General features: G+C 44.3%; 1 protein-coding gene across 1 annotated transcript in view; it reads left to right on the top strand.

The window, feature by feature from the left end:
• The window catches only part of LOC115075657 (lipopolysaccharide-induced tumor necrosis factor-alpha factor homolog), a 35,725-nt gene extending 21,236 nt beyond the window's left edge, over positions 1-14,489 (top strand). The window contains exons 2-8 of the mRNA XM_029576232.1: positions 214-325; positions 1,075-1,140; positions 2,068-2,154; positions 3,798-3,884; positions 6,037-6,105; positions 8,546-8,711; positions 13,257-14,489. Of these exons, the coding sequence (XP_029432092.1) occupies positions 229-325; positions 1,075-1,140; positions 2,068-2,154; positions 3,798-3,884; positions 6,037-6,105; positions 8,546-8,711; positions 13,257-13,365 (681 nt within the window). The 5' untranslated portion in view covers positions 214-228 and the 3' untranslated portion in view covers positions 13,366-14,489. The remainder of the gene's footprint in view (positions 1-213; positions 326-1,074; positions 1,141-2,067; positions 2,155-3,797; positions 3,885-6,036; positions 6,106-8,545; positions 8,712-13,256) is intronic.
• The last annotated feature ends 7,621 nt before the right edge of the window (positions 14,490-22,110 follow it).

Genomic DNA, 22,110 nt, shown 5'->3' with positions numbered 1-22,110 from the left:
CTGAGGAGGATGCTACTCACTCCCTGTCTCAAGCTGTATCAAGATGAAAAGCCCCAGCGTACTAGATAAGGTTCGGCTTCAGATTCCTGCCACTTGCATTGTTGAGTAAGCTGGAACTAATTAAAACTTGGGGAGCATTGAGAGGTCGGACTTGGTAACCAGCTTAATCACTAAAAAATAATTGTGCTAAAAAAAAGTTCCTTTCATTTGCAGGTAAATATATTTGACATGATGAATAGAAACACCACTCAATCCACTGAAACACACGCATCATCGTTTCCGCCTTACCCTTCATCCATAATCAGTGTTCACCCACCACCACAAGGTAGGTACCATATGTCAGTTTAATTGTGGGCATTGGGTAATCCCAGATCTAAAGATACAAGGAGGAGCTACAGATAAACCCCCAACATCCTGTGTCAAATCAGTTTGGGTGAATTTTAGGCGCTTTGGATAAGAATGAGAGAATCGAGGAGCAAGGACATTGCTTTTGTTTCTTTAAAATCTTTCTATACCATTATTTCATGAATGTTTCACTTGTAGAACACAACTGATTGATGTTCTAAAGAGGTTGGGTTTTTTTTTTTGTTTTTTTAATGTTCTTCTATTCCATTGGATTGTCACAAATTCTGGAGTAGTTTGAAGAGGACAAATTAAATGGACCAGTATTTTACTTTAACCAAACCACCATTATGTAAATAGTCACCCAGGGTTGCCACTTAAAATTTTTCCTCTGAAAAGCATTTTGTGTGGTTTTCGATGTTGCTAACATAGGTATATATTATCAGGTAGATTTTAATTGCCCGGCGCGCGTAAATCCCGGGAGTTACGCGCCTGGCCGGGCCCAGAGAAAGAGGCGGGGAAGGGGCGGGGCCAGAGAAAGAGGCGGTCCGAGGGGCGGGGCTGGAGGCGGCTGGTACAGCAGTTATTTGCCGCTGTACCGAGGAAGCGCATGCCGGCAGTCTGCACTCTGACCCCTGAGAGGAGAAACTATTAACCCCACGAATGCCAGCTTGCAGGCTGTAGGCCCGTTGTGATCCAGTTTCTAATTTGTATATATTTTTCCAATCACAGATGGAGCTGGAACATATTATCCCACTGCACCACCTCATCCTTTCATGATAGCACCAGAGCCTTCAAGTATGTGACAATATTTTTGTTTGCATGTATCTTTCCCAGAAACAAATTCAGCCTGGTCACAGCAATATCTTAAGGGAGACATTTTTTCCTTCTCTGTCTCCTTGGCTGAAATGTGAAGAATAAATGTGATATTTTCTTTGTTGAAGTACACTTATCAGTTAGTAAAATAAAAAAAACAAAACTGCAGAACCTAGTAGAGAATGTGCATTTGTTTTACCTGAATGGGTAAAATGCGACAAACGAGTGGACTCTTGCTTTCGGTTCGTGTCAATTGAACTGAAACATCCACTAATCTGAAAATGTTTGGTTCATCAAAGAGCTTGCACGATTCGGCAACAACAGGAAAAAAAAGTGCCCTGCCACGGTCCCCCTTATCCCTTCTGCAGAGGCCTCTGAAGAAAAGGCAAGAGCAATCCTCAGCTGCTCCTGCCCTGCTGGCTCTCAGTCAGAAAATGGCGCCAGCTGGGTTTCAGACCGGAGCCATTTTGTTGAATGGCCACGTGCTTCACTTTAAAACCATAAAACAACTCGGTGCCAGTCTCACCCCCAGCTGGCACCATTTTTTTTTTTTTAACTGGGAACCGGTGGGACAGGAGCAACTGGGGATCCCTCCTTTCCCTAAAGAGACCCAGAGACCCACCCAACAGGGATGATGGGGGAGGAGGAGGGGGACACACACCATATTTCTTTCTTTCATTTTTGTAGGATTTTTAAAATTTTAATGATTATTTTGCCTTGGCAAATGAACCAAACTAAACATTAAAGTAACCCAAATGAAAAAAAGAAACCAGAACAAAGGCAATCAATTACAAGAAAATATTCCACTCAAGGTAGGGAATATGCCAACCAGTCCAGCAGTTAGATAAATGCAATTAAAAAAAAGAAATTGAGAGGAATTTGAATAAACCTCTTACTTCTTTTCTGCAGCTGGAACAGCTTATCCATCTCCTCCTCCTAACACCAACCAAAAAGGACAGTACGCTCAACCAGTGCCACAACTGCAGCCAGCAGCAGGCAAGTGTCAGAACGTTCAAGGCCTAACCTTACTGAACACCAGGTGAAGAACAGAAGACGTTCCCATGCTGGGTCAGACCGAGGGTCCATCAAGCCCAGCATCCCGTTTCAAACAGTGGCCAATCCAGGCCACAAGTACCTGGCAGGATCCCAAACGTTAAACAGATCCCACGCTACTGACACCAGTAATAAGCAGTGGCTAATCCCTAAGTCAACATGAAGTTTATGGACTTCTGAACGAAGCTAGATTCTTATCGTCTGACAAGCCCAGAGCTGCCTGGCTTTCCATGGTAACAGGAAACACATGCAGAAGGAAGGGATGGGGCCTGTTAGCACGCAATGGCTCCAAGGCGCCACACTTAATTTTTTTTTTTTGAAGTGGCTGTTGCTGCGGGCTGGCAAGGCAAGTTAAGGATCTGAGTGGGGGAGGTCCAGGTCTTCCATACCTCCGATGACCCAAAGGAGGGGAGGGGGAACACCCTTGAAATATTTCTGAGGCTGGCCCCCCCCCCCCCAAGGACTCCCCAAACTTGCCTATGGGTGCTGGCTTATTAAATCTGGCCCTGCTGAGCCTTCGTGGTTCAGAGTTTTTCTTGGGGGTCTCTCTTTCCTAGAGAGACTATTTCTTCTGTCCTGCCTCCTGTCCTAGGCAGGTGGCTGAGATCCAAGGTTAGGGTGCTCAGTCCTTCAGGATTTGGGAGATTGTCCTCTTTTGGAGTCCAAGAGGACCACTGAGATTTTTTTTGAAGAACTAGAGGTGGTCTTCAGGAAGAGGGGAATCAGCCCCCATACTCCTCATCTGTCCAGGACGATTGGTTTACGCCATGTCAAAAGTGGCGTGTCTTAGCTAGAGTTGGGAGGACTGCCAAGCTCGGGAAAAAGGCCGTTCAAGATTCGCTGTGAGGAAAGCATCAGCCAGAGGCACAGGTTAATGAGCGCTTGGACAGAACCACAGAAAGCAGCACCATGCAAAAAAAAAAAAAAAAAAAAAGTCTTGACATAAAAGAATTGTGTCATGGAAAGGACCAGTCCCCCTTTCAGAAGGAAGTCCTGAAAGGGGAATGGTCCTTCCGTTGACACCTGTCAGTGAAAAGGACCAGTCGGGAACAGCCCTGACAGGAAGTGGGGAGGAAGCTCTGTCCAGGCTGTTGTTGATGAACAGCCAGTTCTCCTGGGCACACAATGCAGAGCGCTAGGGATGCACAAATTATCCATTGCATGTACCTTTTATTACGACAGCTCTTTGCGTATTGCATTGAGCTCCCAGGAGAGGTGGCTGTACGCACGGTCAAAAAACGTGCATCTGCTTTGGACGCACCTTTTTTACGCGCATGATATTACATCGGCCCCTGTGTGCCTTATCCCCCCCCCCCCCCATCTCCTTCCCTTCCCAGCATTTCAAACCACTGAGAAGGCTGGGCAGGATCTTCTCCTCCCGCCCACTCAGCAAACTCTCTGAGGGGTAAACTCCCCATTCCCTGTTCAGCCCGCTCGATGATTTGAAATGTTCTATGTGGCCCTTCTTGTGAAAAGTTTAGGGACCTCTGGATTAATTGAACTCACTATGGCTGCTTAATAAATATAATCAGAAACGAAATTGAGAGGATCTTGTATAAACCTTCTTCCTTTCTCTTTCTTCGCAGCTGGAGCAATTTATCCACCTCCTCCTCCCTATACCAATCAAAATGGATCATCTGTTTTATTGGGGCCACAACTGCAGCCGGCGGCAGGTAAGTGTCAGAACATTCTGAGCCCAATTTTCAAATTAGTGGCCCAATCCTCATGGAAAACAAGGCCCCCAGACTAAACTCTTCAGTGCAGAAGGAACCTTCAGATTCAAAAAGTGGTCAATCAGCTCTTATCAAAAACTATAGATATGTTTAATCAGTAGGAAATGTCTATTGTATGAAAGGTGTCTAGCACAAATCAAGAAAATCCAATTCCAAATCAAGTTTGGCAAATCCAAACTGGCCTCCGAAATGTGGCTTTTGATGCAACCCAGCTAAAGTCCATTGCAAGCCAGCATCTAAGATGGTTTGCCCATCCTTACTGAAAGTGCTAGTATAAAAGCACTCTTAGATCAAAAGGCAGGGTTAAGTATTAACCATTAGGTCATCAACCCAACTCTACGTAGATTAAAAAAAAAAAAAAAAAAAAAAAAAAAAGTTTTGTTTGCAATAAGTAAATGTGTAGGCTATTTTAAATTATGGCAGACAAGATGCGCTGTCATTTGAAATAAAAAAAAGGAAATGTCAACATTTGCTATTCTGAATAGTTTTTAAAAGAAAAGCTAATGAAATGTCATTTCCTTTTTTTTTCCTCTGCCACTGTAAAAAAAAAAAATAAATCTGAGACAGCAACTCTGGCTTTATTCCCCCTCCCCGTCCCACAGGCCTCTGCTGTCCCCAACGAGCTCTTCTCGACTCCCTCAGCATCTCTGTCAGTGAATCCCTTCCTTCCAGCTTTGGGTTTGAAGGGGGCCGGAGCAATCCTCAGTTAATCCTGCTTTTTACGGCTGCTGCTTTTCAAAATGGCACTGGCCTTGGACAGACCAGCACCATTTTGCCCCGCCATATGTTATACAGTGGCGCCAGCCTCGTATCGGCCAGCACCGTTTTCCTGTATTGCAGATTCTGCTGTGCAATAAAACAGTGCTAGCCTCAGGTCGGTGGCCCTGTTTTGAGAAACCGAGGAGTAGGAACAACTTTTTTCTAAAGATTTAAAAAGGAAACAAAGTACTCAGCTGAATTATAAACATTCATAATAATACCTCATCAATCTTCCAGATGCCTGTTGGTAGAAATGAAGAATTTACTCTTCAAGGTAAACAAATATGTTTCAGCCATAAGGGCTTCATCAGAGATGTCAATCAAGTTGTCCAGGACTAAAGCCTGGATTCACTATTCTCGCAGAGAATAGTGAATTGTGCGGTACTGGGGGGCGGGCCTGCGAAAGCCGGCAGCCATCGCACCACTGCGGTGCGCTGGGTGCCGGCTTTTGCACCGAATAACTACACCATAAAAGGTGTAGCTATTCGGCGCGAAACTGGCGGCGATAAGGGTCCTTACCTTTCGCGCCAGCAATGTCTCCGCAGCGTCGGCCCCGGTGCCGCCCCGACTCCGCCCCGATCACCCTATCACAAGCGAAAGCTATTGAAAATGACCCCCTACGTCAGCATTCAAATAGGAAATATTATATCAATTTCCCCCACCAGCATCTTCACAACCGGGGAAAATCCAAAGCCCGCTGCATTGAGACAGACACTGCCACATGTAATAGCTCACTGGCATGAGACAAACAAAGCAGCCATCATCAGCTTGCAGAAATCAAAATAGAAAATTATTTCCAAGCAAAAAAAAACAACCCTATTCTACTACTGGCTATAAAATGGACTACAGAATCACTATGATATCTGCCGGGAAACCCATTTTCATTTGCAATTGACCATACACCTTTAAAATGATTATAAATGTGAAAATATACAAACCATAAGTCATCAGTCACATGGAAAGAATTTTACTTATTTTGGTTTTATTTACAAATTTTCCATGTCTCTTTTTTAAACCCATTGTACAATATACTGAAAATAAGAGAAAAAAGAAAACATGTAAAACCCTCAAGAATTTTACTTCTGACAATATTATGACAATATTATGTTTTTTGCATGGTCAGATTGCTGTTTCCCTACTGCTGGCTGACACGGTACAAAAAATACAGTCCAACAGCGGGATTGGGCGAGTGCAATATAGGTGCTTCATGAATGCAATCTTTAACTTTATGTATTCAAGTGGATTATCACGGCAGCCATACTGCTTTACTCAACAAAAAAAACAAGAAATAGGGACAACATGAAATAAACCACCTTCCTTTATCTTTCTTCAGTAGGAGCAGTTTATCCACTTCCTCCTCCCTATACCAGCCAAAATGGGCCAAACATTACACCAACATCAGGTAAGTATCAGACTCGGGTTCTGATTTTCAAGGTAGTGGGAAAAGCCTTATTGAAAACCAGCCTTTAAGGCCAGAATCTTACTGCACAAGAAATAATCAGGTTCATAAAGAGTTCAATCAGCTGTTATAAATAATAATTTAAAAATGAATACAGTAGAGGAGGGTGGATTAAGACAGACACATTTAAATTCCTCAAAGGTATACATAATGCGCAAGAAACTACCTTTTTCAGAGGAAAGAAGTGCTCTTGAGCAAGAGGTCACAGCATGAAGCTCCAAGGGGGTAGACAGGAGCAACATCAAACTATCATCTCGCAGAAAAGGGTGCTGGATGCGTGGAATGGCCTCCCGGGGCAGATGGTGAAAGCAACAGCAGTAATGGAGTTCAGGAATGCAGAGGGGATCTCTGGTTAATTAAATTCCTTATTAATTGCCTCACACTGAATCCTCAAGGCAATGTACGAAAGTTGCAAGAAGTGAGCAGAAAAACAGAGATAGCTGGTATCTGTGGCATTGCACCAGGAATGAAATTGGCCAGACTAGATGGACCACTCCTTATCTGCTTTCATATTCTGGGTTTCTGTGTAATAGGTAGGGCACTGTCTATTGTATTAAAGAGGCTTATCCAAATCAAGGAAACACAAATTATCACTCTTCCCCCGGTCTACTAAATGCTTTTTTTTTTTTTTTTTTTTTTGCTGTTTTGAAAAAAAGAAAAGTTACTCAAAGTGAGGTTTAGGTATTAGCGTAGGGGTTAGGGGCCACTTTGACATTGAGTGAGACGTAGGAACAGAACAGTGCTCTCTTGTGAAGATTTGATGTACTTTGGAGTGAGGAAACTCAGCCAAAGATGAGATTTGTACAATGTTCTCTCAACCTAGCTTGATGGACTACTGTTCTGTTCGTACGTCTCACTCTGAATGTCAAAGTGGCCCCTAACCCCTACACTAATACCTAAACCTCACCTTGAGTTACTAGGTGGGCCTCATATAGAGGTATAAATACTTAACTACTAGAAGGGCCTTATAGCTAGTCTCTCTCTCGGAATTACAACAATTGTGGCACTTACTGGAAAGTTATCGCACTCTGCGGCAATACCTATGCTAAGATAGCTTATTTATCAAAATAGCTTCATATGTAAATAGCCCCACATTTTCGGATATTTTTGTATTCAAGCATTAAAAAAACAATAGGCCTCCAGGAGTCCTGGAAAGCTCCTCCTGCCCAGCGAAATGTAAACTTGGGGCCCCAGGCCTGCTCGGCTCAGCCTCCCATAGCCCTTCTGACACCCACTCCTGTCCCAAAAAACGAGCCCCGTCAGGGCTTGGTCCTTTCAAAATGGCGCTGTCTGCACTGATTGTACATCATAATAGCACCAGCCACACCAGAGGAAGGCACCAAAGTGACGTTACTTCAGCGCCATCTTCCAGGCATATGGCACCTTTTTAAAAGGACTGGGACCCAGCTGGGCATAAGTGAGCATCGCTCCTGCCCTTGTTCATGGAGGACCCAAGGGTGGGCCAGTGTGGTAAATAACTTCCTAACCGCATCATTCTTCGACATGCGTTATGACGCTAATGCACGCACTAACGCCATAACGCATGCGAAAAATGCCGTAGCGCACGGTGCAAATGCTAGATCCCACATTAGATTTAAAAACAAATTTAAAAAAGTAATTTTTTCAGTCAACACAAAATTGAACTGAGAATGTGTTGCTGGTGGACGTAGTCAAGGCTAGTAGTATAGCTAGGTTTCTGGAGTGCAGGTCCATTAACAATTATTAGCAACACAGACCTGAAGATGCCACCTCTTACTTCTGGGAGTGAGCAACCTGGAATGAATCTTTCCATTAGGAGCTGCAGGGCACAGTCTTAAGTGATGCGGCTTGGCCACTGTTGGAAATTATTCTGCTGGGTTTGAGGGTCTGAGTTAGCAGGACACTTATTATTTTCTTAATTCCCCGAGGTAAGAGATAAATACTTTGATAGCTCTTGCTATAATCTTGTTGAGCCAGGGCAGAGATTTCCTAGCCTGTTGAGTTATTTTTCTTTACGTAAAGGTGCCAGGAGACACAAACTCTGTTTGCTTTATGGAACTTGTCCTTTTATTTGCTCACCCAGTCAGCCTGTCACAGTGGATCATCCCCAGCCTGCCTTTCACAAAGCCACCATAATTCTTTGTGATTCACTTTTTCATCAATGCAGAGGATTCTAGAGACTCTTTATTATAATGCCCATGATTTAAATGTTCATATGCTGCTGCTTTCACTGTGACGTGTCAGGAAAGATATGAAGTGAGAGAAGAAAACCAGAGATCACCTGGGTCTGCACCAAGAATAAAGTCGGGCAGACTGGATGGACCTTAGAGAGAGAGAATATGACCAGAGAGAAGGACCGTATCTATGACTTCACCTCATTGTTCTCTCTTCCTGGTAAATGCAGTGATTGTGACGTCTGTTCCTGCAACACCCGTGGTTCTGGGAAGTGGCTGTTTAAACACACCTGCATCAACAATCTGCCCGAGCTGCCATTGCCAAGTCATAACCAGGATTACTCACTCTGCAGGTCTTCTGGCTTGGCTGATATGCCTTATCCTCATTTTGTTTGGGTGAGTGTTGAGATATATTTTTTTAATTATTGCACAATTGTTCCAGAGTAGGATGTGAGCATTCTCTTGCACTGTTGATAGAATTACGCAGAACAAACTTACATGCACAGAGGGGTTCTGTACAGCAAAGGCTGAGCGGTTTTATATATATATATATATTTTATTTTATTTTTTTTTATTGATTTATAGTCTGCTTTTTCAGGCACTTCAAAAAATATTTGCGAAAAAAAAGTTCATGTGAGAGATCAAGTAAAACAGAAACAAAAGGTAAACAGGTACAAGAGAGAAGGAAAGAATTGAGGCTGAGATAAAAGCAGCCCAGCCTGAGCAGGTGGCAGAGAGTGAGCAGTAGCTGTGACACCGGTTTCTCTTTTTGCCCTGCACTCTCTGCCTCGGATAACAGTCTGGAAGGGAAGCAGTTGGGGGACTGATGTATCAGCTGTGCTAACAGGATGCGTGGCACTTTTTTGCCCCAGTAATCCATTTTTGCGGTGCTGCACAGGAAGGTTATCCCGTTCCCAGCACACGCGAAAATAGGACTGACACAGTCCTACAGCTCCTAGCCTAAGAGCGGAAGAGGAGATCAGCAGGGCCACTGTTTCCATTGGGCAAACTAGGTGGCCACTCTCCTGTGCGCGCGATACAGTAAAGTAATTTATTTAAATTAGGGTCTGCGGCAAAAAGAGGCGCTAGGGACACTAGCGCATCCCTAGCGCCTCTTTTTGGACAGGAGCAGCGGCTGTCAGCGGGTTTGACAGCCGACGCTCAATTTTGCCGGCGTCGGTTCTCCAGCCCGCTGACAGCCATGGGTTCAGAAACCGGACGCCGGCAAAATTGAGCGTCCGGTTTTCAACCCACTAGCTGCGGGCCCATTTAAAATTTTTATTTTTTTTTTTATTTTTGGGGCCTCCGACTTAATATCACCATGATATTAAGTCGGAGGGTGCACAGAAAAGTAGTTTTTACTGCTTTTCTGTGCACTTCCCCGGCAGAAATTAATGCCTACCTTTGGGTAGGCACTGATTTCTTAAAGTAAAACGTCTGGCTTGGCTGCACATTTTACTTTTGGTATCGCGCAGGAATAACTAGTAGGGCCATCAACATGCATTTGCATGTTGCGGGTGCTATTAGGTTCGGGGCGGTTGGACACGCATTTTCGAAGCGCTATTACCCCTTACTGAATAAAGGGTAAAGCTAGCGCGTCAAACACGCGTCCAATTGCGGGTTAACAGTGCACTCCGCTAGATAGGAACACGGGCCTTATTTTATAACATGCATGCAGGAAGGCTGCATTTTACCCCCATGCACTCTTTTCTTCATTCACATCCTCTAGCCTTAAGGGATCTACAGTGTTTATCCCATGCCCCTTTGAAACCTTTTTGTGTTTTTGTCTTCACCACCAGGGCATTTCAGGCATCCACCACCCTTTCTGTGAAGAAATATTTCCTGACGTTCATTCTGAGTTGTCTTTCCTGGAGTTTCATTTTATGACCCCCTAGTGCTATTTATTTTATTTATTTATTTATTTGATTTTATATACCGACAACCGTTTGCACATCGTGCTACTGATTTCTTTCCAATGGAAAAGGTTTGTCGTTGATTGTGCATCATTAAAACCTTTCAGGTATCTGACGGTTTGTATCCTATCTCTCCTGCACCTCCTCGCCTCCAGAAAATACATATTTAGGATCTTTAACCTCTCCTCATAAGTCATTTGATGGAGACCCTCCACCTTTTTGGTCACCCTTCTCTGGACCACCTCCATCCTGTCTCTGTCCCTTTTGAGATATGGTCTCCAGAACTGAACACAGTACTCCAGGTGAGGCCTCACCAAGGACCTGTAGAAGGGGATTATCACACAAAAAAACAAGCCTGCACCCCCACTAAAATGTACCCAGTTATTCATGCTGCGGCGGCCAGAGATGGACCCCTTTTAAAATATCAGTTCTAGAGATTGATATACTGATGGTTAAAGAACAGATTAGAAGCACAAAAATATGAATAGGCATTTAAAAAAGCCACTGGAACCAGTGCTGTAAAAGATGGGAGTCTTGTTTTGATCTGAATCGTTTACCCTTTATCCTCAGGTTATCTGAGATAGGCTAAGACAGATGTAGACCTAGTTTTACTCCTTGCATCCAAAGTTTTATCATTCTAAATTATTTTCCTAGAAAAAAAAAAGCAGGACTACATGGCCGGATGTGCAACAGAGCAAAACCAGTCCTACTGTAAATACAAGCATGGACTTGTTCCCTTGGTTCAGAGAGGGAAGGTGATGTGGAAATTGCTTCAAAACCAATGCCCGACTCAAGATTCCTTCCCCTCACATTTCTGCACAAGATAAACAGCCTGCACGTCCTGCATCCATGCGGCAGCTTTTATTCACATCAGCTGCAAAGCAATGTTATACAAAACCAATTTCTAATCTTTCATCAGGGCACTCAGGGCTTTGCATACAAACCGTCAGATACCTGAAAGGTTTTAATGATGCACAATCAACAACAAACCTTTTCCATTGGAAAGAAATCAGTAGAACTAGGGGGTCATAAAATGAAACTCCTGGAACGACAACTCAGAATGAATGTCAGGAAATATTTCTTCACAGAAAGGGTGGTGGATGCCTGAAAAGCCCTGGTGGTGAAGACAAAAACACTAAAATATTTCAAAGGGGCATGGGATAAACACTGTAGATCCTTTAAGGCTAGAGGATGTGAATGAAGAAACGAGTGCATGGGGGTAAAATGCAGCCTTGCTGCACGCATGTTATAAAACAAGGCCCGTGTTCCTGACTTTGTATAGGCATGTGCATCCAGGTCACAACTCGCGGGGATGTGAGTGAATTTTTTTTTAAAGTACGCGCGGTGACACGATTGGGCCTTTGCCCATTTCCCTCCCAGTCCGCTCCAATTAAGGGGAACGTCTCCACACCCCTAGTCCCTACCCACCTATTTTGTTTTATTTTTAAACTTACCCGCTCCGTCAGAGCAGAAGTAAGTTATGCGCGTTGGCCAGCTACCAGCGTGTGATTCCCTGGGACAGGGTCAAATGGCCGCTGTCTCTGCCCAGACCACACCCCTTGGCCCACCCCTTTCAGACAGGTTGGCACTTCTGCGCATATCGGAGGATATGCATGTGGCCAGGCTGTTTTAAAAATGTGCTTGGCTCATGCATGGCCCGACCACGTGCGTATCCCTCCGGTTTAGCACGCACAGCGCTTTGAAAATTTACCCTTTAGGGTGCAGAACTCCCTACAGGGGGTGGGGGGTGGGGAGAGATGCAAAAACACATACATAACAATGTATCATATATAAAACAAGCAAGCAACCCAACAGATGAAAAGACTAGAAAACAATTCAACCTTGATGAGCCCAAGACCATAAGCTAGGGAGGATCCGCAAGCTCAAAACCCTTTCTAAATGGTAAGAATTTGACAACACTGGCCTGGTGGTTGAAAATGCCCGCCCTCTGAGAGAGGCAGGGAATGTGGAGCGGGCACCTCACGAAGACCCTGGTGGTGCGGATGTCAAGGTTCATGCCGGAGAACAGATCCACAAAATCGAGCTAATCCATGGCAGAGAGATAAAATACAATAAATTTAGGAACAGTTATTGATGATTTGTATTTAGTTCACCACTGGATAGGGAGCAAGTGAAGGGAGTAGAGAAAGGGAGGAATATTATTACAGACAAGTGTATGGATATAATGACAAATGGGCTACTGGACAAGTTGCAACACTGGGAAAGTTTTGAGGTCATTTCTGAGTTAGTGAATGAAATTTTGACAAGCTGTGTGCACAAACTTTTTATAAGCTAAGTTCAAATGTCTCCACTGAGCAATTATAATGCAAATATTTTGGAAGTGTTACTTAAGTTATTGTTTCAATGAAAATAATTCTGCATTAAGCTATTTCAGCATATTGCTTTAAACAGAAAACAAAATAAATTTGATTTCATATTTTTTTTGTATAGTTAAGATTAATTATAAAGAAAGACATATATGCTATTATGCCATGTTATGAATGTGCAAGGTTCGCAACCTGTGTGCGCACAGCTTAAAGGGAACAGTGCTCATGCCATGTTTTATTAGGTCTTCCTTCCATTTTATTGTTTAATGGTTACGCTACTGGAAAATGTATACTGCATTTGCATTTTGTTGTGCTGAAACTGATTGCAACACATTTTAAAGAAAGAAACTTTTAAAAAAATGTATATTCTAAATGTAGGAGCCTATAGAGACATTGCAACAGTTTAAACAGGAAGAATCTTTCACAGAATCAGCGAACTTAGTATCAGCCCAAATTTTAGGTCAGGGTCATGATCAGATGGGAGAATAAGAACCTACAATTGGCTTGGGGTAAAGCAAAGGTGCAGTGTATTGGCCTGGCCCCTGACCCCCACTGGAGACATGATAATCTATTGAGTGGGGCTTAAGTAGGACTAAAGCTCCTGTTAATAAGCAAAACAAGTTAATAAAATTTTTGGGCTAACAGGGGCAAATTTTAAAATACTTTCTAGAATGTTTCTGAAACTTTGCATTCTTTTTCAGGTGCTGGCTGGGTTGTTGCCTTATTCCCTTCTGTATTGAAAGTTGTCTCGATGTGAATCACTTCTGCCCAAACTGTAATTTTCTCATCCACAAACATAAACATTTATAAAAAATGATTGCAGAACCATCATCTGTTAAAACCTGCTTGCTATGCTCTGCGCATTGCCAACCTGCAAGACAGAAATGAAAGCTGGACTAATATGAACTATATGGTGTTTAGTATGTTAGGATGTACATTCGTTTCATGCAAATGGGTAAAATGCAACGAATGAGTCAATATTTGGATCATTTTGAGTGGAATGAACCAAAAGTTGTCTTGATTTTTCGGTTTGGTAAATAGTGTACACGATTTGCTAGCAAAAACTATTTAAGCAATGCACCTGACTCCCCTGTGGCCTCCCCACCCAGACCCTGCTTACTCCTTTAAGTTAGAGTCTGCTACATTGAAAGGGTCAGGAGCAAGCCTCAGTCACTCCTTTCCCTGCTGGGTCTGGTCATACAGTGGTACTTGCTGGCTTTGAGACTGGGACCAGCCTCTATCAAACACAGCACCAGTCACAAAGCTGAGCAGTCTCAATGCACTGCAAATGAACCAAAACCCAAAAGAAAAAGAAAAGAAAAAAAGAACACTGAAATGAAAATGTTTTTGTGCATATCCCTATTCCAAACCGCTTTTCCTTCCCCTCATTTCTAATTTGATCCACTTGAAGAGCTTCCTAAGATCTTCTGTAAAACTTCGGCATAACTCAATAGGTGCGGTAACATGAAAATGCAATGTCAACACTACCAAGAGCAAAATGCATTGACCCCAATTTCACGTGTAGCTCTTGAAAGTTAGTCACAAATGTCTTGTTAGTTGAATTAAAAGATAATGCCTACAATAGGGATGGCCAGCTCTTGTCCTCAAGAGCCACAAACAGGCCAGGTTTTCAGGCTATCCCCAATGAATATGCATGAGAGATATTTGCACACTATGGGGTAGATTTTCAAAGGGTTACATGCATAACCCCAAAAACCTGCTCCTGCATGTGCCGAGCCTATTTTACATAGGCTCGGCGGTACACGCAAGCCCCGGGAAGTGCGTATGTCCCGGGGCTTTGAAAAAGGGGTGGGATCATGGGCATGGCACCAGTCCAGGGGTGGGACAGAGGCATCCGGCATAGCTGCTGTGCCGGGGGTTGGCGCGCAAAATACACCTGCCAGAGGCAGGCGTAAATAAGTAAAACAAGGTAGGGAGGGATTTAGGTAGTGCTGGGGTATGGGTTAGATAGGGGAAGGTTGGGGGGAGCAGAAGAAAAGTTCCCTTCGAGGCCGCTTCGATTTCAGAGCGGCCTTGGAGGGAACGGGGAAAGACATTGGGGCTCCCCTAGGGCTCGGCGCGTGCAAGGTGCACAAGTCTGCACCCCCTTGCGCACGCCAACCCTGGATTTTATAACATGCGATACCCTGAGTGCGCAGATTTTAAAATCTGCTCCTATGGCGGCAGTGCATGAGAATCTATTTCATGCATATTTAGTGTAGATATCCTGAAAGCAGGCCCAGCTGTGACTCTTGACTGGAGTTGGCCTCCCTTAGCCTACAGCTTTCATTGGAGCTTCTGTAAATGAAAGCAACAATAACATATTCCATAGAAAAGATTGTGCAAACAAAATCTTGTGTGAAAAAGACAAAAAAACCCTAAATGTAACGGAGACTGGGGCAAAAGTCTTCCAGCACACTGTGCAGAAGACGTGGCTGGCACAATACATTACTTTTTTTTTTTTGGGTGTGGAAGTTATTTCCTCCTAGAAGTAGCAGGAAATTAAATCATTGGATACAAGGTACAGATGATTTCAAAGCTGAACAAAGGAAGCTGAGTTTTGCACTTTTTACTTGATTCTTAAACTCTGGCTTATGGCATTGCAAACAATGTCCTCTCTCATTTTCTGCAATTCTTCACTGTACTCATGCCCTTTCCTTCTCCGCATGGGCATTGTATGCACTGGGGACATTGCCTGCTGTTTTCCATTTGCATCCGGATAATGGCAAATCAAGGACCCAGCCAACCTCCGCTGCCAGCACTCTCAGACGAGCACCTCCGGCAATGAAGCCCATCTTGGCGTTCCAGTTTACAAAGATAACGTTTATAAATCAATCAAACCAATGCCACTCTTCAGATATCGTGTTGAATACATTGTTGATCTAAACAGAAATAGAACTTTTTAGTCTGTGGCATTGCTATTTTGTGTCTTTGTGATTGCCTTTAAAATCAATTTGACAAACTTATTATGAAATTCCACTATATTTTACTCCTGTAGAAACCTACCCATCACTGACAATCTAGAGACTCAATATTTGCCAGATGTGCATCTTATACCTAGCAGAACCTTGTTAAATATTTTATAAAATGTATTAAGTGATTTACTGTATTGTCCATGAGGCATTGTGTGCATTTGTGATTTCTCATTAAGAAACATTTTCACGGTTTTAAAATAATAAGCAGTGTGATTGACAATATTCTGAAACAGCACCATCCTCGAAGGTTAGAAACATAGAAATACAGAAACATACTGAAAGTTATTCTTAACTAAGCGCCTTTCCCCTATCTCCTATTCCCTCCCCCCCCCTCAGGTTTTCAGTGCTTATTTGGAGTCCATATCCACCGCACTAGCATAACATCTTTCATGTAGGCTCACTCTCAGACATGCTTAATTTAATCCAATTTTTTTTTTTTTTTTGCTGGAGAGGGCGAACAGAAGGAAATATTTAGGGTTTACTGAATAGCACTTTTTCTAAAAAGAGGTATCATTCCCTAGCTGTTAGACTAGAAAAGAAATAATGTTTTTGATGTGCAGGAGGAGGAGTTGCCCTAGCCCTCCATTAGCAACCCCTACGGCACGGACAGGCAGACCCGGAAACATTGCAACTGGGCAGGCCCTGTGTATTCACATCTACGCAGACCACACTGGAGCAGGCCTGCAGCACTCCCAGTATTTCCCGCAGAATGATTTTGATACTGTAAAATCTTTTTCAAGACACATTTGTCAAAGCTCTCTCAGATCCAGGATCTTAAACGACAATTCAGTCCTTTCACTGCAACTTGTAATTCCCCTCAGTGTCTGCTTATTGTTTTTTTTATCAATTATGTACATTTTCATCTTTTGTAAACCGCTTAGTTCCACTGTGTGTGTATGCGCGGTACATAAAAACCTTCTAATTAAATAAATAAAATAAATGCAAGAGCATCCATTCTCAATGGTCCGACTGTCTGTCCATTCATAAGTAAGTCCAGCACCAGAACAGCTTACCTGATGGTGTGGTATGATCCCATAAAAAGATTGGAGGTGGGGGTAGGGAGGGCTAATCCTGAGATGGATTCATATTTGTCAATTTTAGGACCAGCTACACTTCCAACATAGGTATGCACATTTTATACAACAGATAACTCTTTGCAATTTGTTTTCATTTGGGGAAAAATGGGACTACTAGTTTAAACATACCCTTTTTAACTGTCTCCCGTAAACCAAAAGACACATTTTAAGTTGGGGCCTGCTGTTTTCCTGAGCTATGCAGGGCTGTTGGATCATATCTGTCCAAGAAAGGAAGTGAATATTTGTATTCACAGCTGAATAGGTTTTGAATAGGTATTGAATTTGCATGAATTGTACACGTTATGAATAGACTTTGAGGATAAAGCATTATGCCATATATGTTTCATTTCAATTTCCTCCCCCTTTCAGATCCTAGTTATTTTTCCCTGTTTTTTGTAACTTTCTCACATCCTAAATATTGTTATTATATCTGTTAAGTTTCATTCTATATGTGACGTTGAATTGGGAAATGTTTTACTATGTTACTCTCTGCCTTTACTCACATTGTTAATTGTAAACCGGGTTGATGTGATTCCATCATGAAACTCGGTATAATAAAATAATAATAATAATAATAATAATAATAATTTCTCCCACTGAGGACAAAAAGTGCTATTGCTAAAATCTCATATCAAAGACCTTAATGTACTTAGGCTCTTGCTAGCGATAAAGACTGAGTCAGAACAAAATGTATGACCATCAGTGGAGTGCCAAGAATTGACGCCAGCATTCTGGGTATAAGGGATGTGCAGAGGCAAGAATGTTGTTTTGGTTAATGTATTCATTTCATGGGTCACAATCAGTTGTTTGGTTCATTTCAGATTAAAACGTTTTTTGTTTATTCATTTTGGGGCGGATTTTAAGAGCCCTGCTCGCCTAAATCCGCCCAAATCCGGGCGGATTTAGGCGAGCAGGGCCCTGCGCGCCGGTGAGCCTATTTTACATAGGCCTACCGGCGCGCGCAGAGCCCCGGGACTCGCGCAAGTCCCGGGGTTCTCCGAAGGGGGCGGGCCCGGTCGTCGCGGTGTTTCGGGGGCGTGTCGGCAGCGTTTTGGGGCAGGTACGGGGGCGTGGTTACGGCCCGGGGCGGTCCGGGGGCGTGGCCACGCCCTCCGTACCTGCCCCCAGGTTGCGTCCCTGCGCGCTAGCGGCCCGCTGGCGTGCGGGGATTTACGCCTCCCAGAGGGAGGCGTAAATCCCCCGACAAAGGTAAGGATGGGGTTTAGACAGAGCCGGGCGGGTGGGTTAGGTAGGGGAAGGGAGGGGAAGGCAAAAGAAAGTTCCCTCCGAGGCCGCTCCGATTTCGGAGCGGCCTCGGAGGGAATGGAGGTAGGCTGCGCGGCTCGGCGCGCGCCGGCTATACAGAATCCATAGCCTTGCGCGCGCCGATCCCGGATTTTAGCGGATACGCGCGGCTCCGCGCGTATCTACTAAAATCCAGCGTACTTTTGCTTGCGCCTGATGCGCCAGCAAAAGTAGGCCAAATCGCGCGGTTTGAAAATCTACCCCTTTATTTGTTCATTTATTTCCCATTAAAGCCAATGGCTGAACTCATCAAATTAGTGCTACAGCTGAGGTACTGATGGGACAACAGTCCAAAGCCCATAATCCACTTCTAGCCCCTAGTGGAATAGGGCAGGAGCATATGTTTGACCTGATGCTGAACACTTTGTTGTGGGCCAGAGAGCCTGGAAGGATATGAAGCCACATCATGTGACAAGTGGTGCTGCACCTGTCATCCTAAACTGCTCCAGTGGTCCTGCTTTGTGAGAGTGAGTCCAGCATCTTCCCATCTTGGGCAGTAGCTAGTGTGGGTACATTGGGCAACGCTGTTGCCCTCAGGGCTGATCCTAAGAATATGCAGGACCCAGGGTGAATTGACAGGAACAGGCCCCCCTCTCGCCATACGGTTGAAGATCAGGGCAGAGCAGAGGAGTTGTTCCATCCCCTGGTCCAGAGATTAAGGAGTGGGGATCATCTTGTCATACCGATGGTACCTCCTAGCCCTCCAGAAGTAATGGCAAAGGCAGTTGCACCAACTCATCCTCCTCAACTCCACCAACAACAACTCTGCAACCTCATTAAGTTCCCACTCTCTCTTCCCCTAAACCTTATTATTCTATTTAGATGTTGCCTTTCAATCACTTCAAAGCAGATTACATTCAGGTATTGTGGGTATTTTCCTATCCCCATAGGACTTACAATTTAAGGTCTACAGTCATCAAAATGCTATAAATAAAGCAGAAATATTGCACGTTAGCATCCGCCCTAATAAAATAGACACAGAGAAATTTCTGATGTACCGCATCACATATGTAAGTTGCACAACTCGCAATCTCTGTGTGAGATCAGCCTGAGCTAAGAGCTATGTACAGATTAACAAGTGAAGGCAGTACAGGGCTGAGAGCCAGTCTGTTCAAGGCTGCCTGGTCCCAAGCAACAGCAGGCCTCGTCCCTGTCTGCTCTTGGGCAGTGGGGAAGCTGTATCCTCCACACCCCCGTGACTCATCCGCAGTGGTCACACAGCAACTGACGTGGTGTTCTAGAAGGCTGCAAGTAGTCAGAGGTGCCTAATCATTAGCATGGCTAGTGGACAAGTGATTGCAGCTCTAGTTAGCGGCAGAACCTGTCCCCTATAATCAGCAGGATTAAAGTGTCACCTAATCTATGCACCCAAAACCTATGCAGCTACATAAGATGGAACCTCTGTAGGCCCTACCCTACCAGCGTGTGCATATGGCAGAGTAAGTCTGTCATGGGTGGCAGGCTCAATGTCTAGTTCCCAGGATATCTTCTACAGCTGCTGTCCAGAAAAAGACTACATAAAATAGGGGTCCTGCCAGGCCTCCTGCCATGCCCCTCTTGCCCCTAGGTATCATCAACCCATTGGCCCAGCACCTTCCCCCCAACCCATTAATCAGGTGAACCGAAAGTACCCAGGCATGAGGGTGTCTTTTGCCCTCCATCTTTACTTCACCCTTGCAATCCCAAAATAAGTTTATATCATCTAAATCCCCCCAAATACCACAGCCTCCCCAGCAGATGAAGCTCTTCCAACCAGGCACACACCAAATAGCAAAACAAATAGACCCACTCCAGCTACTAAGTGGGAAAGTCTCAGGTGCCTGGGGGTGGGGGGGGGGGGGGTATACGCTACAGGCAGATATCTATTCATCCAGCAAAGTGGCACAGCATATCTGAACTTTTTGACATACCACCACCACCACCACCACCCCCCTTCAACTGAATGAATAAACAGTGTCAGGCCAAGGAGGAATGTTTGATACAATACGTGAAGCCATTTTCTCCCCGCTGCCTACACATTAGCCTAGCTGTAGAATCCATGGTAAAAAGTGGAAGTACAGGATTGCTTGTGTCCAAAGCGAGTTTGTGCTAATTGGGTACACGCGCTGGTATGGTAAGGAAGATGACAAGCCCAACATTAGCTCCAGCCACAGATATAGACAGAGGCTAACACAGCATGTCACCCACCCAGACACACACATGAGAGAGAGCGTGTGTGTGTGTCCCCTTAGTGTCATGGGGTAGACAAAACAGCCTCACAGACAAACTCCAGAGGCCTATGCGGCAACAGGCAAATGTGGCCTATAGCAGGACAGTCTGAAGCTTCACCTTTACCGGCCACCTCCTCTGCAGGTTGAGCTCTTGGATGCTGGCAGCCAGCAGGACCTAGGCATACCCCTGGGCAGAGGTGGTATTTAGAGGCCAGAGACAAACCAGACTCAGACTAGACAGCAGGGTTAAAAGAGGGTCAAGGGCAGGCAGCAGACAATACCAGGCAAGGGTTTAGGTGGCAGTGAATCGTAGTCAGGTCCAAGCAAGAGGGCAAGATGCAGAGTGATAAGCCAAGGATGGACATAGACACACAAAAGACACTGGAAGAAACAACAAGGAAGAGAAGCTAGAGAAGGTTGCACTGGAAGGCAAGGCTGGAAACACAGGAACGCTATAGCAACACAGTGCTAGGCAGGAGACCCTTTGCTGAGGCAAAGCGGGGAAGTCCAGGGAGCCCTTAGATACAGCTGACATCATCAGTGAGCACTGCGGATATTTTCGTGTCGCAGGCTCTTTAACTAGTGCGCAGTCAGGCACACATATGCCTAAGGCAGACCGAGGAGTGATGGTCATGGCAGCATCCCATGCCACATGAGGGGAGACTGGCACTGTCCTGCCACAACACAAGGCCCAGCTGGTGGCAGCAGCAGCATATTGGGGGGGGGGGGGGGGGGGGGGTAAGTCCAGCAGTTTGCAGAGCCGTCCCATGAGCCACAAATCCTAACAATTACTTTTAGTACCTTCAATTGTAACCTATTTATTTAAATCTTTTTTTATATATAAAAAAAACCAACACTTCCTGTTACTGCAGTTGGGTTTATTCCATACTTTCAGTTTCCTTCAAGACTAGTATTTTATGTTTGGAAATAGAGTGAAAAACCTAAATAAATATACTGATGTCCAGTGTGCCTGGTAAAAAAAAAAAAAGACTGATACAATCAATGTGAAAGGTAAAACCTGCAAGTCTGCATAGAGGGACAGCTCTGAGAAGGCCTATTGTTCCTCTCTGTCGTGTCTGTTACACAGGCAGCAAATATTTCGTTTAATTCGTTTTCTCATATAATCCCCCTTTATATCGATCTGGCCTTAAACTCGGAGAGGGAGTTACACAAAAAGGATGAAGAGGTTGGAAAAAGAAATGGGAGGAATCAAACTAGAATGAAACAGAGAAGAACTGAGCCCAATAAGCAAGCAGAGAGGTGAGGGAAAGTCAAATAGAAAGGTGAAAAACAGATGGAGAGATAGAGGCACAGCTGGGAAGAGCAAGAAGAGGGAGACTAGGGCAGAGATGGGAGGGGGAATGGAAAAATGAGATGGGTGAAAAAAAATTAAACATGGGGACAAGAGAGAAATGAAGAAAAGTGAAATTAAAGACAAGGCCAGAAAGAGAGAAGGAAGAAGAGATGGCTATGGATCAAGAAAACAGAGCACAGATGAGAACAATAGTACAAGGAGGAAAAAAAAAAGTCAATTCAAGGTTTAAGAAAAATGTTATTGAATATTTTAATGTTGTATTTAGATGTGTGGAGGATCCAACCTGCTCACTGATGAAATTATGTTCACAACAATAGTGCATACCCAAACATTCCCACATCAATGAGGGGGAACATTGATACGAACTAGGGATGTGCATTCATTTTTAGCAAATGCAGACATTTTCAATTCATTTAGAATGGAGCAAACCATAAATAGCCTCAGACAAAAATACCTAATAGTTTGGGGTATTTTTGATTTGTTGCATTTTTTTGTTTTTAAAGGGCCTCTGAAGGCCCAGGCCCACACCAAGCCCTGCACCAATGTCTTGTCCTAGGCTGCCCAACCATGCTATGGACATGTGGAGGGGCCACGTTGCTGCTATCTCAGCCACTTCTTGCCCCCTTCCTGGCTCCAGTGATGAGGGCAGGAGCAGTGTCCAGGAGCTTCCTCCT

Source organism: Rhinatrema bivittatum, chromosome 14 (assembly GCF_901001135.1).
Source record: "Rhinatrema bivittatum chromosome 14, aRhiBiv1.1, whole genome shotgun sequence".
Taxonomy (NCBI): Eukaryota; Metazoa; Chordata; class Amphibia; order Gymnophiona; family Rhinatrematidae; genus Rhinatrema; species Rhinatrema bivittatum.
This window is presented reverse-complemented; position numbering and strand designations above follow the sequence as displayed.